Source organism: Erpetoichthys calabaricus, chromosome 6, assembly GCF_900747795.2.
Source record: "Erpetoichthys calabaricus chromosome 6, fErpCal1.3, whole genome shotgun sequence".
Lineage (NCBI taxonomy): Eukaryota > Metazoa > Chordata > Cladistia > Polypteriformes > Polypteridae > Erpetoichthys > Erpetoichthys calabaricus.
In genome coordinates this window covers 104,210,208-104,234,205 of record NC_041399.2, presented here as the reverse complement: position 1 = coordinate 104,234,205, position 23,998 = coordinate 104,210,208, and the positions used below count along the sequence as shown (strand labels likewise).

At 36.3% G+C, this 23,998-nt stretch overlaps 1 protein-coding gene across 2 annotated transcripts in view; it reads right to left on the bottom strand.

Moving 5' to 3' along the window:
• gad3 (glutamate decarboxylase 3) overlaps window positions 1–23,998 on the bottom strand; it is a 212,635-nt gene that overhangs the window by 9,729 nt on the left and 178,908 nt on the right. For both annotated transcript variants that reach the window (XM_051929368.1, XM_028803827.2), the window contains 6 exons: window positions 22,636–22,751; window positions 19,785–19,864; window positions 15,957–16,011; window positions 6,864–6,980; window positions 2,146–2,210; window positions 1,970–2,048 (listed from right to left, as the gene is read on the bottom strand). In XM_051929368.1, the coding sequence (XP_051785328.1) occupies window positions 1,970–2,048; window positions 2,146–2,210; window positions 6,864–6,980; window positions 15,957–16,011; window positions 19,785–19,864; window positions 22,636–22,751 (512 nt within the window). The remainder of the gene's footprint in view (window positions 1–1,969; window positions 2,049–2,145; window positions 2,211–6,863; window positions 6,981–15,956; window positions 16,012–19,784; window positions 19,865–22,635; window positions 22,752–23,998) is intronic.

Here is a 23,998-nt window from a genome sequence, read left to right as displayed (position 1 = left end):
CCCCTAGTTATAAATAAAATGTAACAGCAGTTATGAGTCAACATCAGTATGAACTGGCATTCCATGCTCCAAATGAACAACTTCAGAACCTGTTGCAGGAAACACTTTAAAAATGGCAAGTTGCGGTAAAATAAGATTGTGAGTGTATTCATTTTATTTAATAGCTTCGGTTCATGTGGGTACAAGGTGCACAAGTGAAAACTTGTGTTAGGTTAATTGACAATTTCTGTTTAGCAGCTGCACGGTAATCTGCAGGCACCAGCTCTGGTTGAGCAGCATAAAAGACAGCAGATTAGTGCAGAAAAGGAGCAGTTGTTGTTTGAAAGTGAAATGGAGATAGATGGATTGCTGGCTGGAGAGGTATTGAAGTGAGAGGAAGGAATGGGCAGCATCAGCCTGGCCGACTATTAAAATAGCCAAACCAAGGACTGGCGGAGCAGACAAAAGAGGGAGACAGAAGCTGGAACTTGATGGAGAAGGGAGGCTCGGGACACGGTGAAAACCATGGAAGGGCGCTGGGAGACAGAGAAAGAGAAAGTATGTATTTGGAACATCTGTTTATTTATTCTTATCCCAGGGCACAGATTTTTTGTGTCATGGGTTTTATCAATTTACTTATTGACTTTTGAATATGCACTGTTTGCACACATGCATCCCTCGGATTCTCAGTTTTACATAAAAACTGCAATTTTTCAGGTTTTTAAAAAGTCTGCTCACTTGCCCTGGTCCTTCCAAGGTTTAGGACTATCAACCTAAATAAAAAAAGATGCCCATGGCCATGGGTCAAGGGCATCACCAACCCTGCCACAGTTGTATGATTTCCAATTAGTGCGGCAATAGTGAGGACTGCAAGCTATCTAAAAAAGCAATGTAAAGAGCATGAGTCCATTGGGTGAGAGCCACTGAGTGCCACATAGTGTTAGACTATTATTATTATTAATTGAATATTCTGTTGAATGTTTATACAGGGTCAATCAGTTATTTTATATTGTATCATCCACAATAGCCATCATTACATGGTAGAACTACAATAATTGTGAAATGCTAAGTTCATCAGCACATATAAGAAATATGTATTCAATGGCAGCTGCTGTATGCTGAGAATATGTAAAAAGTGCAACTTCATCTATTCAACTCTGTTCAACTTCATCAATTTATTTCAAAGGCACACAATTTCATATGCAATATGAGGACTGGAAAGTAATAATGCTACTTTCAATGAGTCACTCTCTTTTTCCTTATTTTTTCTCTATAAAATGGTAATTTCTATTATTTCACTTAGTCAGTTAATTCTTTCTCTTTTTACATCAGAGAATTTGAAAAACTGAAATGCTGATAGGGAAAGGAATCCCAGGACTACAATGAAATGATATGGGCTATTGGGTGGCATGGTGGTGCAGTGATAGCACTGCTTTCTCAAAGTAAGGAGACCCGGGTTCATGTCATGGGCCATCCGTGCATGGAGTTTGCATGTTCTATGTCTGCTTGGATTTCCTTTGAGTTTATCCTAAAGTCCAAAGATGTCAATCCATCTAACCCTAACAACACTAAATTGGGGAATGTGCGTTCACTCTGCGATGGACTGGCACCCTATCCAGGGGTTGTTATGCTGGATGGGATAGGTTCCAACCTAACGCAACCCCTCTCAGGCTTAAGCGGGCTTAGAAAATGGTATGGATATGGGTTATTACTGGCTTTGTGTGCAAAACAAATTATATTTAAATTTTCCAATAACAATTAGAATCTATGTGAATGCAGACATTCCACACAATACCACATATCGTACCACATTACAAAACAAACATGAATGACTTAAACTCACATATTGCTCTCAGAAAGCAGTTTCACCTTACAGCCACATAAAATAATTATCACACCTCTTTTGTCAATCAAGTAACAAAGGCTGTTGTGTTTTGCAGAGTATCTAATTTCTTGCCCAACAGATACATTTACTTGTTCTGTGACTCACCTTTTCTCGTACAAGTATAGCAGAGCACTGTAGGGGAACACTCAGCATTTTGTGAGGATTCCATGTAACGGATTTAGCTCTAAAATTAAATGTAACAATTTTTAGCACTTTTTACAAACCACACCTTTTTACAAACCACCACCTTTATGCTTTGAAAAATAAGACCAGTACTTTACCTCTCAATGCCAGTAAGCTTTTCAGAGTGTTTCTGGGACATCAAAAGTCCCCCTCCCCAGGCAGCCTACTCAAAAAATAAAGTCAAATGATAGATTTATAATTTTCCTTTTTATCTGTTTACTCTTTTACACCATTTATTTTTAATTGGCTAATGATTAGAGAAAATCTTCAATGGTTTCGAAAGCTGTCAAAATATCAAAGTTTAGTGATCCAATGGAAGTGGTATAAGAAAGATAAAAAGAAGTCAGTAACATTTGAATCTGCTCTTTTTTTTTTTTTTTAACCTAAAGGTATGAAATAATAAATGAGGAAAAATGTGATATCAGGAGTTTAAAAGGTTAGCTTGTGGAGATGCTGATAAAGAGCAATTAAAAGCTGAATTGGCTATAATGTGAATAATAAAACGGTAAATTGAAAAGAATGTCTTACTCCAACTAATCAAAAATGTTTGTGGTTAGACCGAAGAATCAACTATACACAGTGAGACATATTGGGAGGACACGAAGATAAATAAATAGCCTATTAAATACACTTTTTAGAAAACAACTTAGATGTATTCAAAATAGAAGTGGTCATGAAAATCTAAAGATGATAAAGAGCTGTAATGCAGAAGGTCCAACAGAAGTAGTGTTGAGCAAAGTGAAGGCAGCATAATGTCTTGGATGCCAAATGAATGATACAGTTGTACAACTTTGCTCATGATAGAAAGGAGGATCTTTGAAGGCAGGAAAGAAAATGTAGCTATTCCACAATGTACAACAGAAAGACTGATCAATAAAACAGTGGCTTTTACAAAGCAATCAAGCTTTTGGAGCAGGCAATGATGATGCTTGAGAAGTGGATCAAAGATTGACTAAAACTCATTTAAAATAAGTTTGTTTTATTCCAGACAAAAGCAGGAGCAGCATCAGCATATAAGAAAGAACCTGCATTATGAATTTGCAGATCAGGAGGATTTTTGACAAGGTGTTACTTGGTGAAATGGGCAATAACAAATTAAATATTGATGGATGGTTAGTGTTTCAATTAAGTGAATGATTAAGCGATGAACAGAAAACCAGATCAAGATGGTGATAGTTTTGAGATCCATCCTGAGTCTGTTGCGGTCAGTGACAGTGATGAAAATTATGGCCAGAATGCCATATTGCATTTGGAATGCATGCAGTCCTCTTCATCTTTTCATATTTTGTTATACTGTAGCCTTATCTTCAAATCTTTTAAACTCCATTATTAGGCAACAATGAATACACAAGAACAACTAAGCAAAAACAGGATTCTCAAATTTTTTGCAAATTCACTAAACATAAAAAAAATTGAAATATCAGTTACACAAAGACTGTATTTAGACCCTTTTCTCAGTACTTGGTTCAAGCACCTTTGGCAGCAATTACAGCCTGGAGTCTTTTAGTTTATGATGTGACAAGTGTCGTAAACCTGGATTTGAGAATCTCCTGCCATTTTTCTCAATCTGTGTCAGGTTGGATGAGACCATCATTGAACAGCTGTTTTTAGGTCTCTCGATTGGGTTCAAGTCCCATTTCAGACTAGACCATTTAAGGACATTCCCAGCGTTGTCACTAAGCTAATCCGGTGTTGTCTTTACTGTATGCTTAGGGTTATTGTCCTGTTGAAAGGTGAACCTTCATTTCAGTCGGAGGTCCACAGCTCTCTGGAGCAGATTTTCATAAAGGATATGTATATACTTTGTTCCATTCAGCATTCCCTCTACCCTGAGTAGTTTCCCAGTCCCTGCCACAGAAAAACAAAATCCACAGCATGATGCTGCCAACACCATACTTCACAATTGGAATGTCATGTACACAGGCGACGAGCTGTGCCTGCTTTCTTTCTTTCCTTAGACTAGAGAATCTTATTTCTTACAGTCATAGAGAGTCCTTTAGGCAACATTTTGCAAACTCCAAACAGACATTCATGTGTCTTTTACTTAAGAAAAGCTCCTTTTTGTGACACTGACAAAGCCCAGATTGGTACAGAGTTGCAGTGATGGTTGTCCTTCTGGAAGCGTATCCCATCTCCACATAAGTTTCCTGTAGCTCAACCTAAATGCCCATCAGGTACAAGTTCATTTCTCTTACAAAGGCCCTTCTTCTCCAATTCCTCAGTGTGCCTGGATGGCTAGCTCTAAGAAGAGTTGTGGTTGTTTTAAACTTCTTTCACTTAAGAATTATGCAGGCCACTGTACTTTTGACAACCTTAAGTGCTGCAGAAATCTTTTGTAGCCTTCCTCATGTCTGTACTCCAAGTTCTGCATGCAATTCCTTTGACATCTTGGCAGAGTTTATGCTCTGATAAACATTGCCAACTGTGGGACCTTCTTTAGGCAGAGGTATGTCTTTCCTAATCCTGTCCAATCAATGAAGTCCACAGGTGGACTCTAAACATCTCACTGATGGTCAATAAAATGGGATGCACCTGCATCAAATATCAAGTGTCATAGCAAATGGTCAAAATACTTGAAAAAAGTTGAGTTTAAATGAATTGAGCATAGGGCTGCAACATGACAAGCAAAGGGGTCTGAATACTTTTAGAGTGCACTGTTTAAAGAATTTCCCTAATGATTCTTTTATTTTTGATGAGCTGTACTAAAAAGTATAAAGAGAATCAGAACTGAAACAGAGAACGTTAACATAAGTGAAAGGCCATCAAGCTGATGTTTGGCATCTAAGGACAGAAAGGTGTGTATGGCTATGTGGCATGTCTAGTTATGATGTTCTGTGGGTTCTCTCATTAGGATATTTAATAAATTGGGTGAGGTTTAAAATAAAATGATTTGGAATATTCTGCAGACACAACACTCAGCTGTTTTCAAAAAATACACGAAAGGCATTTCAGATGATAATTAAGTAAACGTAAGGTTAGATATTACACCTGGACTTGTTAAGATGAAAGTAGAAATGTTCCGTTTCTGTATTTTGAAACATAAAAAATGTAAAGATACTCGTAGGTGCAGATTTGGTCATGTATAAAGGAATGATGCAATGCTCAGTCACATTTTTTATCATATTGTGTATAATGTTATATGAGGCAACTATATTTGTCTTGAAATGCTTAGGGTTTGATACTAAAGTATACTATTAGGCTCTAAAAATGTGTGTTGCTGGTTAAATTTTTAAAATATTATGTCAACCATGCCATAACAATGTGCTCCATCTGAACCAATTTCTACAAACTCTGCACCCTTATTCCACTGTTATTTTGACATCAACACGAAATGCTAGGTATGGGTCTGGCTAATTACTTGTTCAAGTCTTTCACATTCTGCTCAGCTCTAACCATTCAACATTTACATGAAGGCAGGAGCATAAAACGGAAACAGACATTGGTGACTGAAGTGTTTTATTGTTCTTGTGTTTGGACATTGTGACTATTTTCTGTCTCACATGACTTGCCTTTGGTTTGCTCGAGTTGTATCTTCTGCCACGTTTGTATATTGTTACTTTATTTGGGCCACTCAAGTACAAAACATTTCTGGTTATCACTCCTTAGAAAAGGTTTCTGGAATAGTTCACCTGAATCCACCTCCAAAACAGCATTTTGTGTGGCCTGTCACACATTGTGGGCAACCATTTAATTTATTCACTTCTGGATCATCTTTAGAGTCGTATACAGAATACATTACAGTAGATGTTTCAAAAGGCTTGATCAGCCAGAGGATAAAAGAGAAATTAGGTGCAACTCCTCTCATTGTCAGTGTGTGGAGCTGAATGTCATATGGGAGTAAACTTAGAAATAAATGAGATAAGAATGATTAGATGAATTTGTAGAATGGTTGAAAATGAATATAAAATTGAGGAGTTACATTTGGAAAAATATATCATTTGGTGAGGAAAACCTGAAATTATTTGTGTGAGTGAAATCAAAGTTGAAGGAGGAGATATAAAAGTGCATCATGATGGAGAATGATATGACGCTAAAGAAGAGGTTATTAAATATTAAATACAATTTCAGTTCACATTAGAATAATTGGTCTCCACCACAGGGAATGGCCAAGATGATGGAAAATAGAATTAGAATAGAATAGAATTTAAAGTAATGTTGCTCAAACTGGGCAAATAAACATGGGGTGGAAAAATGTTTTTGGGTCTAAATTCTTTAAACAGAGTAAGTAAGTAGAGTAATTTGAAAAGGAAGTATGAATTCAATTTTGTTAAATGTAAGACAGTAAAATGCTAAAGTCAGTGAGAAATTTGAAAAAATATTACAGAAAGTTGAGAGTTTAGGAAGTGTAGAACCTACAACGGTGTTGTGGTAGAAGCACAGGTAAATGGTTCTACTTGACATTTGAGTACAAATGAAGGTTGTAGCTGCTCTTTCCGCGCATGACTAGTTGTTCATTGTTTCCTTCAAATATGCTTAGCTTGAAGTGGGTTAAGAAACTGGATGGATAGAATATGTTGACACATACTATGAAGCCAGAATAACAGATGCAGTAAACAGGAAGATAAGTATCTGAGTTAAGAGATAAACATTTTGTCCAAGTTAGAAATACTATATACAATAGAACATGTATGTAAATTTAATAGCAGTGCTGGCAAATTTTAAGTATATTGATTTAAAACACATGAAGTTTTCTAGTTTTACAATACATAAAGAGAAAGGGACATAATATTTAAAGTTATAGTAATACAGTATTTAAGATTTCTCAAAAGATTTCACATTTCATAGTTTTAATCACTCTAATGCTTAATATACATACATCAACATGCATCCACAACTGGTGCTCTTCACAGATATCTGCAATTTCAGTAAGTGGATCAATCGCTCCATAAACTGTAGTCCCAGCAGTGGCATTGACATACAAAGGAATGCATCCCTGAAAAGAGATTTAAAAAAAAAAAAAAAAAAAATTAATTATATATATACACAGCGCCGAGGTCTTTGTAATTTCAAGCAGAAAATGGCAAAAATAAACTAACAAATGAAACACAACATGGTCAAAAGACCAGGGTCGTCGTGTATAAACGGTGCGTACGCACAGAAATGTTGTGTACGAACGTTTCCACGCTCAAATCGCGATGTATAAAACCTAAACTTTTCACGTACTTTTCCACGGTACCTCATGTCCTGGCATACACAATTTCTCCACTTGGTTTTGCAGACTGGCGGCACCCAGCGTCAAAGCAGTGCTACTGTTCCTGTGTGGTCACCCTTTCTTTCTTAGATCCACATTCCTGACGCGGCTTTATAAATACACTGAAACTAACTGCATATTGTTTATTAGTGTAATGCATCTGATTGTAATTAACCTGCAGCAATATAATGGTCCAGGGAATAGCCATAGTATTCCAAATACCATAACTGCTTTAGCGTTGTTACTCTCAATGCATCCTTCTTCTTTCAGCTGCTCCCGTTAAGGGTTGCCACAACAGATCATCTTTTTCCATATTACTCTCACTGCACCACTCGGAGTATTTATATCACTGTATCTGAGTGGGGAATCACAGCAGCAGCTGATCGGAAAGAGAATTATCAGTATACAGCATGAAGCAAACGCTGCCTGAGCCACGGCAAAACGTTTCAGACTTCCCTGTACGGACTTCGCGGTTTAGAAAACGTTTCATCCCAAGAACTATAAACGCACTCAATCAGTCCATCAAGTGCTCCTTGTAGAACTGTTTGGACTTATAAGTACAATTACCTCACTGTAAACTTGCACTACAGTTATAATATTGCACAACCTGCACCACTTTATAAAGCGCATATTTACATATGATGACGATGTCATTTTTAAGATGAAATGCAGCAAAATATGTTGATTATATTATACAGATAAAACTTTAACTTCATTTAAATAATCAGTATTGTTAATAATTAAACATGTGAGGACACGGTGCCGCAGCGCTAGCTAGTTCATGGATTGTTCCTGCTTTGCATTGTATTCTTGCTCGTGCTGACGCGACACTGGAAGGATAAACAGATAGAATAATTAAACATGTACTACGAAGATATTTCAATATTCCTTAAAAGTTTTGAACAATCGGCATTCTAAGCTTACAGATGGCTTCATGTCTATTACAGAGCTGATTGTGTGGCGATTGGGTATTTGGAGAAAGAAAAGTAAGGATAGGAATTGTACGTTAGTACGTTTGAAAGAGACAGTACTTCTGTAATAAATTATTTCATCGAAGGTTGCGCATGGCACAGCAAGCCTCTTGCGTGAGACATGAACAAGTACTGCGCCACCGTGTTCCCATGTTTAATAACATGCTTTCATTCCTATCATCATGAAAAAGATATCACGTATACATCTCAGTATTTTAATTATTCAGAGAGCTGTAATATCGTGAATGTAATGGATTGTGTGTCCTATCGGAGAAAGAGAAAGCCCGTTTAAGAAGCAGGTAGTGATTCACACACATAGAAGATCAAATACAGAACAAAGCATTTAAAGTGCTACTTTAGTTACAATGGGATTTGAGAAACTAGTAAATTAAACGATTTTAAGATGAAGTTTATGATGTTCTACTTTAATGGCAAAATAAACTATGTGATTAAAGTGGACATTTCAAAATTAAAGTTGACATTTCGTGCTTTTTTCCCCACTGTGTGCCTATTTTTTTTGTCTGTACCCTAATAAGCTTTCATATGACACTCAGACGGTGGGCTACGACTCGCCTTTTTACGGCGACTTTGATATGCAATTTCTTTTTTATTTCGGGCACTGTGCGACTTTGTGAACTTGAGCTTTCGAGTTTCTCTGACACTGTCACTCGATCAACTTCCTTTTGTTGATTATATCACTGTTTAAACCAACAAATAGTATGTTTTTCCTTTGCCTCCACTTGGTATTCACTGAAATTCTTATATTTTTCCCCGTGCTTTTCCCATTGTCTTTTCACAGAAGGCTATTTATATTGATTTGCATATTCAAAGAGGCGTAATTCTGGGAGGAATTGGGGCGGGACAGAAGGCGCATGCATGTGCGTTACTTTTCACGCTGATCAGGATTTATGTAGTGGAAGAATGTGAAAGTTTGCGTACGTTCAGATTCCTGCATCTGGATTTTTCTGTGCGTACGCACATTCCCGCTTTTGTGCTTACGCCATGTTATAGTGTGAGTTCTACGCACGGCGTTATACATGAGGCCCCAGGTTACTCCTGGTGCTAACTGTTTAGTAAGTCCTTTCTGAACTAAGCAGTGATCTGTTCCCCAACCCCCCCAACCCATCAGACCTCTACTTCTAACCTTTTATTCACACACACTCTCTTTTACAATGCTGCATTGCCACTCTATTAGTTACATCCTAAACCTCAGTCATTTCCTGAGTGTCGCGCTGTAAAAGACTGACCACGTATGCCCCACAACCTATAACTATCTTTCAGAGTTCTGAGACTTACTTTAAAATGTTAAGATCTCTTTAGTACAACACTCTCCAGTAACCCCTGTTTCCATTGAATCCCTGAGCCTGCCACAAAAATCAGTGCTAGTTTATTAATCAGTAGGATTAAAGTGCATCTATTCAAATGTTACTGCAGTATCAAGAAAATAGAAAGGGTATATAATTGGCTTCTATTTGTCATTTGGAAATTCTGCCAGAAAATCTCATTCTTGAGTACCTCTAGCTCAAATATGGTTTACTACTCCCTTGTTTTTATATACAGTATATTGGATTGCCTCAGATTCATCATTGTAACTGTTCCATACCTATGGCGTCTTAACAGAGTTAAACACACATACATGCACTTACACATGTATAAATATACATTTACTATGGCTTACTGTATATATGCATCATGCTATAGGTGTGCTTGGTGCATTTTAGTTTGTCACTTAGTATGAGAAGTATTTTAAATGAGGAATGGAAAACAATTTTAAATCATAAGCACAGCTCTCCAAGAACATTCCACAGCATTTCCCAGGAGTCCTATTTTTAACATTAAATCAATTTTTCATTTTCTTCTCCATTTCACGTGTGTTATAATGCAAGAGATTTATGGCACTCACTGTGCTATATAAAGAGAAAACTGGCCAGTATATTGTGATTAACATGTGTTTGCTCCAATCACAGCTTCTTCAAACTGACAACTTTCAGACAACAGTGGCTGCTAAAAAGATTATTACAATGGTTTGTCTATGCAGTGGTACCAGTAGTTTGGCCTCTGAGCTACCATTAGAACAAAGTGTGGTAGTAATGAATGTAGGAGTTTTATGAATGACAATTATGGACAGGAGTATTCAAATAGTAGAAAAACTCCTAACTGTAGTGAAGCAGGAGTACAAAAGTGATGGAGGCATGCCACTCTTCCTAAATGAGTAATATGTACTTTATGCATTTTAAGAAATGTATGAGCTTGATTTTTTGGATATGTTGTTATCCAAATACAGGATACTATTATTGAACTGATCACTTAGTTATCTTCACATTACTAAAGTTCTGTTATTTTTGGAGAATTAATCCTTCTCAAATCCACTTTTCTTACTCATTAGCCATTGTGAAACCCATACAGATTCTATAAACTCAGTATACAATATACATATGCGCATACATTTTGGATCATAGTGTACATGAGAAAATACAAAATACTGTAAGAAATTCAAATGAGTTCATGGAATTTCACTATATGCTAATATGTGCTTTATATAATTATTGGTATTCTGTATTTTCTACGAGGACCACAAATCCTAGAATTTGGACAACAAACAAATTAGGTGAGAAGCAGGCTGATTTATGCAACTAAAAGTGAAGTAGTTTTTGCTATCCTGGCAGGCTATGAAAGGAGACTGGCAACATTATTATTTTTTTTTTTTTTACTGCTTTATAAATTGAGTAATTTTACTTGCCAAATACAGAGCTCAACCAAAGATGGATGTAGAATCAGGGAAATTCAGAGTGACAATCTCCAACAAAGTACTGTAAAAGAGCAGAATACCAGCTTTTCCAACATTTCATGTCAATGTGCATCTTAAAACCAATGTTGCATCTCCGTTACATAGATGACATCTTCTTAATCTGGACTGCCAGTGAGAAGGTACCACCCCAACATAAAGCTGAAGCTGAATTACTCAAAAACAGAAGTCAGCTTCCTTAACACCACCGTTCAACTGAAAGACAACACCTTTGTAACTTCTGTTTTTCACAAACCAACAGACAGACGGACCTACCTAAGAAGTGATAGCTTCCACCCCAAGCATATAAGACGCTCCATTATTTTCAGCCAAGCAATACGGTACAAAATCGTATTTGCTCAGACTCGAAAGACCGGGATAAAAAACTGCAGGAGCTCAGACAAGATTTCATTAGACAAGGATATACCCCCAAAACAACATACACTCAAATAAGAAGAGCTACTGCCATACCCAGAGACAATCTTCTGGAATATAAAACCAAAGACAACAAGAACCACATCCCCCTTGTTGTCACCTACAACCCACATCTTGAAGCACTTCGAAAAATTATAAAAGAACTTCAGCCAATGCTAAACAATGACCAAACACTGAAAAATGTATTTCCTGAACCTCCCCTCCTGGCATACAGACAACCACCAAACCTTCAGCAACTAATTGTCCAAAGCTCCCTAAGTGAACCAACAGAAAATGGTACATCTCCCAGCCTACAGAAAAGATGTAAAACGTGCTCACATTTGTAATGCAGGCTGTGTAGTTGTACCACACTGCCAACTAGAACATCACATAAGGAGATCATTTTCCTGCAGATCATCTAATGTGATCTACCCAATTCTCTGCATGAAATGTCCTGACACTGCACTCTGTGGGAGAAACTGGACAAACACTCCACCAGAGAATGAATTTACACAGGTTCCACATTAAATGTGGCAACACAGATGTTCCTGTAGCGGCCCACTTCAACAGCCATGGACACTGTGAGAGGGACTTTAAAGTCACAGTGCTTATGGGAAACTTCAAAACACAGCAAGAGAGAAAAGAATGGGAAGTTAAACTCATGCTAAAATTTAATACATTACAACATGGTTTAAATGGAGAGAAGAGTTTTATGGCCAGATATGAGGATTGTTTGCATCTCTCAGACTGACACTGACAACCTGTCTACAGACCCATATTGTCTTGAAAAACTCATCAGAAACTTCAAAAGACTTTGTTGGACAGTTATCTCATCCAAAGATCTTGACCATACATTGTTGTTCTCTCTCTCTTGTTAAATGAACCCTAGCCTGGAGGAATCTATTAATTTTTTACATTTAAGATTTCTCACTTAAAGATTTACCAATGTTGTCTCTTGTCCTAGAGTGTGTATATATAAACACAGGGAACTCCAGTTTCTGTATTACACCTTGCCTGAAGAAGGGGCCCGTGTTGCCTCGAAAGCTTGCATATTGTAATCTTTTTAGTTAGCCAATAAAAGGTGTCATTTTGATTGATTTTTCTCTACATTCATAATGGCTAACATGGTACAACACCCTAGTATTACAGCTTTTCCAACTGAGAACTTAAGAGGCAGCTTCCCAATGACGGAAAGATGCACAAAAATTGGCAAATTTGAGAGGAAGGAAGCCCTAAGAAAAAAAAAAAAAAAGTAATTACTAAGCTCTGCTCCCAGCATTTACCTCCATTTGCGTTGAGTTAACTACAAGCCAAGCGAAGGTGCTACATTGTTAGAAAAAGTATGGTGAACGAAAAATACAAGAGCTGAAAAGAGTGAGACTTGAAAAATATGCAGCTAAATGTACATTTTATTTTCCAATAGTACTGTTCATTGCAAGGTGGCTTTGAGGCACCATGGTTATATAATAGCTGCTGCCTCATGCTTACTAAAACTGTTTTAGTACTTCTTTTTACCCATAAAAAGGTAGTAACTGTATATTTTTTATGTTACATTTTTGGGAGATTCCAAGTTAATTAATGTATACTCTTACACACAAATATCATAGTTGACATCTTCTATTAAGCAAGCTCTCTTTGGAATAAAAACAAACAAACAAAAAACTTATTGTGTCAATTTTTTTTTTTAATATAAAAGAACAAAAATATAAATTTTACTGAATAGTTCATAATTCATTACTGATTTTGCTTGTATATAATAACAGGTCTAAAAGTATCACAGCTTAGAACAGCTTTGGAAGAGCTTGATGTTCAAAAAGGATATTTCTTCACAATTGACTGGACAATCAAATAACTATTAAGATCAGGCTAATCTGCTTTTGCAATATTAGTGAGAGTCAAGAGAGAAAATGTAAAACTGTAGATTTCTCAAGACCCAGACTCACTAATTCTCAAAAATGTGTGTTGGTTATTTTGTGGCATTTTTTTTCATTTCCACAATTATCTTATCAAAATTAAGTTTTTATACAGCATTTAAATGGCTTTAAACTTGCAAAACTTTCTAAGTGTGAATGGTTTCTCATTTTATTATTTTATTGACATTACTGGTCATTTAAATTAGTTAAATCTGAAGTTCCAAAGATATTAAATTCAGTACAGACTTGAAAAATGCAGTATTTGCATTAAATCAAATCAAGATTGGCCGACTGGCACGTTTTTAATACCACCAACCCCCAAACCCCCCCCCCCCCCCTCTTAATATAAACAGCAGGCTTCATCTGCAGCAGTTTTATGCCTAATAACCTTCACTAGTTTAATTCATAATTCATCTTGGATCTGGATTTATTATGCTTTCTCAATAAGATTTATAAAAGCACATTTTATGAAACTAGATCACAAGTACAAATGGTTCTATAAGCAATATGTCTTAATAAACTAATGCATTTGTTTAACAATGTAACACACAAATAAAGGATTTACTCAGTTTATTGATATTTAGTGTGTACATGATCTACATGGTTATCCTTTTTGTTTTCCTTTTGCAGTGGCTAAAGTAATGTAGGGAATAGCAGTGTTACTTCAGCATGCTAAGACTCCAGCAGTGATGCATTTGTGTGTGTATGTGCTTTCAGTTTTTACACATTTCCATTGGGTTTCTGGTTTCATTCCACATTCAGAATATGTGGAATTAGGTTCAGTAGCACCTCTGAATTGCCAATTATACCCCTGTTGTGGGCCCTAAAGCCATTTATGGAATAGCCAGGAAAGGGCTTGGTTCCTGGCAATCCTGTACTACCCTGGAGATGTTATTTATTTAGTTGCGCATGACTATACAGAGTTCATTATTCAGCCATGTTAGACAAGTACTGTAATAGCATGACATGAACAATGTTACATCCATCCAAGTTATTTTGTGCAACACTTTTCAAAAGGCAATGATTTTTTTGATTAGGGTTTTATCATTAACTGTTCTGAATGATTTTTGTTATGACATACTGTTAACATTTACTTTTAGGGCAAAGCAGTAGATACTGCTGCTACATCAGAGCTTCAAGAAAAAAACAAAAAAAGATTTTTATATTCTACTTTTAATGTATTTGAGGTATGAACGATCACCTCAAGCCTGCACAGATTTTTTCCTGGTACTCTAGTTATTCTTGATTATCCCAAAGACTTGTATATTAGGCTAATTAGCAAACCAACAAGTATTCTCTTAATGCACAAGTACTTACCACACATCCATTTCTCCCTATTATATAAAAATCCTGGGACGAGCCGAGACTTTTTAGCCTGGGATAAGATGTGTCTTTTTCAGAGAGATACTTTCAAGTCCCACGAGACGAGACTTTGTACCAAGAGATTTAACCACGCCTGAGGCCGATAATAAAAGACAAAGAGTAGATGACAAAGTTGAACGTCGTAAAGAGGTTCAAAAAACATTGGCACGATTCATTATCTCTAACCTGCTCAGCATGTGTAAGTACTAAAATTTGAAAGTCTCAAAAAACTGATAGTAAAGATCTCATTAGCGCAAACAAATGGAAATTATTACTCGGTGAAATAACAGAACAGTGAAAAGAGATTGAATATATTGTTTGGATTTAAACTAAGTCGGAGACTTGTAGATTGGCTAATTCGTGTTACCATCAGGAAAAAGTAGTGTTTCTTCCCAATGAAGAGGCGTATCCACGAGAATTAAAAGATTGGTTGTTTGGTGAAAGTGAAATCCACATACACGAGCGGCAGAGACGTGAAGTGGCTGGAGTGTAGCACAGACCGGGGGGTAGGCGAGCGATGTGAGCAGGGGGCGAAGCCACATAGTTTATTAAAAAATTAAAAGACAGAAGACAACAGAAAATAGCAAAACATTCCTATAAGACACCTGAGGCACTGTATACCAAGATGTTGCTTGGCCACCATGATCTTCTTTAAAATAAGTTGTCAGTATAATCAGACAAGATAAAATATAGCCTTGCAAATTCTTACTTTTGAATCATTTTATTTCTCCACATTAGTCTGTTACCTGTTGATTTTCAATATGATATTACATTTATTATCTTAAAAGTGTAATTCTTTTAAAGTGTTCCAATGTATTCTGATTAACACAGTTACTTCAATGACGAATAGAAGAAACAGTTTTTGAAACATTCTTGCTGTGTTTGGGATGGTGGTGTAGTGGTTAGCATTGTGACACTGTAGATTCAATGTATAGCTTTAGAGACCCTTATTGGTTTCACAAGTTCTTATGTCTGTGAATATTAATCTGTATTATTAAAATGGCATCAAGTGACAGTTGGTTTCAACTTATGTTTGGAGTGGAATCCCATCTCTCTGACTCTGAACGCTATAAAGCTTGTATTAGAATATCATGCCTTGTTTCCTTTACTATTTAGGTAAAGCACTATGACAAGGATACTATATAAAATAAACAAAATTCACTATATCATTATGTTGTTGTAACTGAGGAAAAAAACCCAAAAACCTATTTTAATCTGAAGTACTGAAATGGTGTTCTGCTTTTCTTTCCTCAGGTTAAAAGGTTCTACTTACTTTTTCCTTTGCTTCCAGGATTTTAAGCATTAAATCAGATGGAATCATTTTTCCCCTAAACGAAAATGTACAAATGTAGATATTACTCATACCATGTATTTTAATGTTGCATTTAAACATTGTAAAACTACTAAACAACATTACCTAAATGTCAGAGAACAATATTACATTTGCTCATCATTCAATGTGTTGAAATTATATTTTTTAGAATTTGAACAGCACAGGTGAGACACACAATCAAAAAACTCTTTAGTTTTTAAATCTTTGTTTCTCCAGACCAAACAAAAAAAAAATGTTGGTTTTAAATTTATGACTAAAATCTACCTATCAGTTATACGGGAATTACCAATGTACTAGTTGAACTTGTACAAATTGCTACCAAGACTTGTTGATTTTAGTACATAAAAAATTCAGTGTTCATTCAAATGAAAACAACTTCCAAACTGCAATAGATATCTTCCAGGACAATAAGGGCCATGACAAAATAGCAAGAAAAAGGCTCGATTAAAGAAAAAGTAAAAAGGTAATTGTCTGAATTTGAATTTAGATTCTTGGTTAATATGTTTGCTTTTCAACCATCAAACCACCATCATAAACTGCACAGAACTGTTTGTTAGATATCACTGTAGGATTTGTTCCCCCGGAGCTGAACCCCACAATGCCTTAGGGTAGGGGTGGCAAACTCCAGTCCTGGAGTGCCGCAGTGTTTCATTCTAACCATCTTCATTAGTTTTTGCTGCTAATTAACTTCTTTTACCTTAAATTTTAATTAACTTAATTCAGGCCCCTTGGTTGTTTCTTTTTCTTTAATTAGCTGACAAACAATAATGAGACACCAAACAAGGTGCCACATGACCAGCTCAACCGTGCCCATCACAGAATATCTGAAAATATAGAAAGGTGAAGGTCTCCGTAAGGTTGATTTCTCAGGTCCCCAAAACATTTTGACGATGTTCTTAAAAAACAGAAAATCAACAGTTATGGAAATGTCTGCTGTGTCAGAATGAGAGCAGTAACAAGTCATAGAATTAAATAAGTTTAATTAACAGCAAGAATTGGCTTCTCATTAAGAAACTGGTTGGAGTGAAATTAGTTGGAGTTTGAAACCCCAATTTAGCTGGTCAACTGTTGACTTGTCTCATGTTTGATTTCTGTTTGGCTGTCATTTAATGAAGAAAATTGTTAATTCAGTGCACTGAATCCTTAAAAACAGGGCTATTAAAATGAAGGGAAAAAAGTTAATTAGCAGTGAAAACTGGTCACTGATTAGGAAAATGGGTTAGAATGAAAACCTGCAGCCACTGCGGCACTCCAGGACTGGAGTTTGCCACCCCTGCCCTAGGGACAGCAAGTCTGAAAGATAAGATGCTTGACCTACTTATAATGAGAAGTAGCATAAATACCTGTGTGTTGATTTCAAGTCTGTGACTTGAAACACAGTTGCATAAAAAGGACAAACAAAATAAAATTGTGTTTTAAAGATGTAGAGAGTTTCAAAAGAAATAAATACACAGAGACAGTTGTTCACCATTTATTCCCTCATTTTAAAAATTTAAGTAGGGGCAAGGAACACAACTGGTTCACTGCATTCTTGGTATACTGTATTAATCCCAGAGGGGAAATTCTCTTTTTTGCATACCCAACTTACTCAGAGTTTTAGAGGCAGAGCTCACAGTCAGCTATATGTACAACACCCCTGGAGCAATCTAACTTAACAAGGAGATATTATCATATGAAAAAAATAATTGCTGTGCAAATGTTTCATTAATCCCAGAGGGGAAATTCTCTTTTTTGCATACCCAACTTACTCAGAGTTTTAGAGGCAGAGCTCACGGTCAGCTATATGTACAACACCCCTGGAGCAATCTAACTTAACAAGGAGATATTATCATATGAAAAAAATAATTGCTGTGCAAATGTTTCATTAATCCCAGAGGGGAAATTCTCTTTTTTGCATACCCAACTTACTCAGAGTTTTAGAGGCAGAGCTCACGGTCAGCTATATGTACAACACCCCTGGAGCAATCTAACAACAAGGAGATATCATATGAAAAAAATAATTGCTGTGCAAATGTTTCATTAATCCCAGAGGGGAAATTCTCTTTTTTGCATACCCAACTTACTCAGAGTTTTAGAGGCAGAGCTCACGGTCAGCTATATGTACAACACCCCTGGAGCAATCTAACTTAATATCTCCTTGTTATCATATGAAAAAAATAATTGCTGTGCTAAAGTTTTCCTTTTTTAGGTTTTAAGTTTAACTGAAAAACTATAAACAAGCAAATAAGATTATGTTCCTGTGAAAGTCTCGTCTTGGGATGCCCTTGGAAGAATGCAAAAAAAAAAAACAAAAACCCACAACTATAAACCAATGAGGTGAAGGTGGGGATGGTATGCATTTTATGTTCCAAAGATTCAATGCAAACACCAGAACAATGATTGAAAGATAATCACAGATATTCACAATATTCAGATTTTTAAAGCCTTCGAACTTTTCAGTAGCCACCAAACCAATGAAGGCATATATCTGCTATATTGTACCTCACCGTGGAGATAAAGTAAGCTGTGCCATTTGACATGTTGTCAGGTTTGCTTAAATGGTAATTTATTCAATATATACCAGCTCTCTCAATATTTCATATAGAAATCTCAGTTATAAAATGAATACAGTGTAAGTTTATGTATAGTAATGTTTTTTGTGCTGCTGTTGTGTAGATTTTATTGTTCCATTAAAAAATGTTTTGTTTTGGCTTATGTTTTATATGTGGCCTTTAACATATATGTATAAAGATATGCCATTTATTCAATGCTATGTCATTGAACTAGCTGTGCTACCTGTCTAAGACAGGTTGAAATCTAATTAATCAAAGTAAATCTCAGTGTATTCAGCATTAAAGTTTGCAGTGCACCATTTATTGGACTGGATTTTGTATCGCATGTAACATTAAAATGCACTGCATTTTCCATTCCAATGGATTTCGCATGACAAGCATTAGTACTTGTCCTTTTACTAAGGTGGATATAGATAGTAATTGATTATTTGTAAGTGTGTTTCTTTGTTGTTGATGCCAGAAAACAATAAGCTTCAGAGTCTTCCCCATCTTCTATGAAGTGCCTTGGCTGCCACCTTGGAAATGGGTGAGGGTAATGTCACCTTCCTGCTCATTCTCTGTGATATAATTCTTAGGCTATTGGAGAAGACCCTTCTGAGGCCCTCTGTACACTACAGGGCTTGCCACCTACTTACTGCCTCCGTTTGCTTGAATCAATATATGCTGGAGCTCTTCAGCTGTGCTAATGCTCCTTCGGTTCACTGTGGTCCATTACTGTGTTCATTACAGGTAAATAGTTATTCCAAAATGAAAAAATAACAACCAAAGTGCTCTGTCTGTAACCTTTTTAAGTCTCCATCTAATGAAAGTTCAATAAGTAACATATGTTTGTAATGCCAGTATGTCAGTGTATAAATAATTTTCCTTACATTTTTCTTTTACAGATTCATGCTTACATAGCCCTTTTACAACTACATACATTTTCTTGTGTATAATTGATTATATATTGTATATGGATATTATGAAGAAAACAGCACATTACATATTCTGCCCAATTTCTAGGAATTAAAGAGAACTTTCTATAACGGGTTCCTGCCTTGGACATAATGGTACCAGGATGGGCTCTGATTCCCTACTAATATATATTATTCCAAGTGATTTAAAAATATGCAAGTCTGAATGATTTGCCCATTTGATCACAAGAATAACCATATGAGATTCAGGAAGTCTGTTTTGTTTATGAACAAATGCTTTAAATATTAATGCATGCTAGTACCGCTCATTGCATTTCACCAGTATGACATTTTCTGTCCCGATTCCAAGTATTGCTGCAACCTTCTTGATGGAATAATGGCTCTGATAAAACAAAAGGAGAGAAAAAACACAATTGATCAATTGAAAAATTATTCTTAATTGGGACATTAAATGCAAACCACAAGGGCCAAAGTTACGAGCGGGGAAAAAAAAAAAAAAATTCAGAAAAGGACAAACAGAAATACTCGGTGTGGGTTTCCTCCCACAGTCCAAGGATATGAAGGTTAGGTGGATTGGCGATCCTAAATTGTTCCTAGTGTGTGCTTGGTGTGTGGGTGTCCTGCGGTGGACTGGCGTCCTGGTCCTGCCCGGGATTTGTTCCTGCCTTGCGCCCTGTGTTGGCTGGGATTGGCTCCAGCAGACCCCCATGACCCTGTAGTTAGGATATAGTGGGTTGGATAATGGATGGATTTCAGTATGTAGAAAAATATGTTGACACTCCTCTTATTATACTAAAAAGTTAAATATGGTGTACTGCAGGTTTGAGTACTTGGACAATGACTGACTGACTGAACGAACGTTGCCAACTCAAATACAGGAAAATAGTTCTGTTCCCATGATACTTTGAGGAAACGGAAATGAATAATTGAAAAAATGGTTTAATCACCTAGGAATCACAAACTTCAGGTGCCTTGCCAATATGCGTTTTTTTTAACTTAATGTTCTGTACTCTGTAGCAGAACACCACATGTCATCTACCTGCAATCACCACAAAATTGTGCAATTAATTTTCTGTTCCTCTTCTTTCAGAGGCATGGTGCTCCTCAACAGATATTGAGAGATGGATTGAGATATCAACTGTGGCACATCCTTTTATTCTGAAAATACCAACATGTCCAGAACGAAATCATGTTTGGAGCCATACAGAAAGTGCATCTTGAAAGTCTCTTTAAACTATTGATTGCACTGAAATGAGAAATGAATTTCCATATATTTAAATGAGGCACCATTTTAAGTTGGTGTAAACATAAATGCATATACTGTAAAAAGTGTACATTCATATAGCATACTTAATAAAACCATTGAGAAAGGTATTATTCTTCCAAAAAAGTCAAACTCAAAATCGTAATTTACTGTCTTGGAGGGACAAAGTGTGTCCTTTTAGCAAATGTACAAAATTATGACATTTGGAAACACTTTTGTTTTTTGTAAAGTTCAGGGACTTTTCACATTTCTGAGCTGAAAAGAGAACATTAAGGATGTGCTCTAAATAAGCAAACCTAAATTCAGTTTTAAAGCATATTTATATATATTACTATATATATATCACACACACACACACACACACACTAACATCCCATAAGTTATAAAATATTTTACAGTTTGTTAATTTGTGGAAATGTAGGGGAAAAAAAAAAAAAAAAACACGACAAGGTTTCATCTGAACAGAAATTTAGGAGCCTTTGATTTTAAGCACACAAATCGAATTTGACATAAAAGGCGTTATACAACTTAAGATGTAAAATGGGATGGGTAAAATTATACTGTATTTATTTAAAAGAATCCTTTTAGTTATACTAATCCTGATGACCACAATACTCGAACAACTTACTTGAATGGCTAGAACTTCAATGTGTCTGAATCCACAAAACAATTTAGGACTTATATTTGACAATGATTCAATAAATTGAGTTATTTCCTTACTATCTGGTTTCTCCATCATAAGCTGCAGATTTAAAGCAGTTATTAACATGTAGGATATGGAATGACAATTATCTGTACTAAACACACTTGACTATTGGGAAAGAATGGTAGGACAGTAATTAGCACCGCTGCCTCGTGGATCTGGTGTCCTGCATTTGAATTCCACACTTAAATCACTTTCTACATGGAGCTTTAATGTTCTCCCAATGTCTGAATAAGTTTTCTTGTGAATACTCTGGTGTTCCTCTTACATGAAAGAGACTATTACAGATTCCAAACTGCCCTGTGCATGAGCATAGGTGAGTCTTATGTTAGGCTTGTGCCCCATCTAGAACATGTTGTGGCAATGAGCCCAATATTACAAGGACAGATTCTCGATTAAGTAGTTTTCAGAATGAAAACATGATAATACATCATTTTAATGCTCTCGGGTAAAATCATGTGGTTACTTATGAATATAGCACCAATGATTATCATTAAAACTAATTACAGTTGTACAACACCAGATCTTAAAACACCATACTGATTCCCATGAAAGTGTAAAGTAGATTTCAAAATGCCGTTTTAAGCATTTAAAAGTCATCAATAGCTTAGCCTACCTTTATATTACAAGATGTATTAATGTCTGCAAGAAGATGTTGCCCTTCTGTCTCAAGATACATGTGTTCTTAAAGTGCAGGAACAAATTAAACTACTGTAGGAGACACAGTCTTTATAACTGTGGAAAAGGAACAACTTTAGGAATGATCTACTGCCAGTTCTGCTGTGAAGATATTGTCAATTCTTTAAGATCAACTGTTACTAAGTCTTTCCTATTCTCTTTTTCTTCTCTGTTTCTTTCATTGGAAGCTGGCATCATTGACACTTAAGTTATTCTTCTGTCCTTCAAACAGAACCTCAGGGTGAAAGGTAGATATTGGCATCAAAGACAGACACCATGTCTGACCAATATTTTTTTTTATTAAAATAATCAACACTCAATATGACTTAATCAGTATTACTGTCTAGAACATTAGGGAGTATGCAAAAAGTTCTATAAATACCCGATCCATTATTACTAACAGTTTAAAATGCAAAATCTAATTTAGTCTTTGAGACGTTAGTACAAGTCTAAACAGTGAATTTCAATATTTGTTAAGATTTAGAAAGCAGAAATTATTCCTTCTTACATGTTCAGATGTAAACAGCACAAGAGTTGGAAGTGAAGCCATTCCTTTTGTCTTGACTTCAGGAAATCTTTTGTAACGAGCAATGAGGACACTATAAAGATTAGAGATAGTGCCACCTTAAAAACAAAAAAATTGGAATTCTTAATTAGTTTGGTTCTATTGATAACAAAAAGTGAAAAAAATTAACATACTTTGGAGATTTACAAAAAAGTACAGCACCTTGGCTAGCATTGTGCCTCAAGACTTCATGAAATGGAGTGCAAATCCTGATCTAGTCATTGACTGTGTGAACATTACAATATCTATGTCAGCTTGGGTTTTTCTATACAGTAGGTATTCCAGTCTTTTGGCAATATCCTGAAGATGCGCAGGTTCAGTTGATTACAACCTTGACAGTGCAACTGTTTAAGGTTGTGTGCATTAACAGGTTAACAGGATTACATGGTCACTTTTGTCACGTGTACAGGGTAAATGTGCCCTCCTTTCCACTTACAGAGAAACAAGTCCAAATACAAGACTGGCCAACTCAGAGCACAAAATACAAGTACCAAATGGCACACAAAGGCATCATCAGAACTGTACACTCTTGCAAAACTGCCGTCAAGATATTCAAGGTTAGGTTCTCATACATCTGCAAAATTATGATATTTGAATGGTCCAGTGCCTAAAGTGTGCTGTAACTCACAAATCTTCACTTTAAGTATATTGTTTTTAAATGTAAAACGTAGTAGTGTGCATGTCTTAAGCACAGCTTTTGACATCATTGTCCACTCTATACTATTACATCAACTTAAAAAGTATATTGGGCTGTCAGGCACTGTCCCTGCCTGGTTTATCTCATATTTAACAAAATGATTTCAGTATGGGCAGCAAGGTGGCGCAGTGGTAGCGCTGCTGCCTCACAGTTAGGAGACCCGGGTTCTCCCAGTGTCTGTGTGGGTTTCCTCCGGGTGCTCCGGTTTCCTCCCACAGTGCAAAGACATGCAGGTTAGGTGCATTGGTGATCCTAAATTTCCCCTAGTGTGTGCTTGGTGTGTGTGTGTGCCCTGTGGACTGGCGCCCTGCCCGGGGTTTGTTTCCTGCCTTGCGACCTATGTTGTCTGGGATTGGCTCCAGCACCCCCCGTGACCCTTTAGTTAGGACATAGCGAGTTGGATAATGGATGGATGGATTTCAGTACGTAGAAAAATATGCGGACACTACTCTTATTATACTAAAAAGTTAAATATGGTGTACTGCAGGTTTGAGTACTTGGATATTTACGGTTTACCCTTTACAGGCTTCTCTTGGCAAACATAACATTAGTTTTCACCCACATACAGATGACACACAACAATTATTTTCTTTTAGACCAACTCTTTAA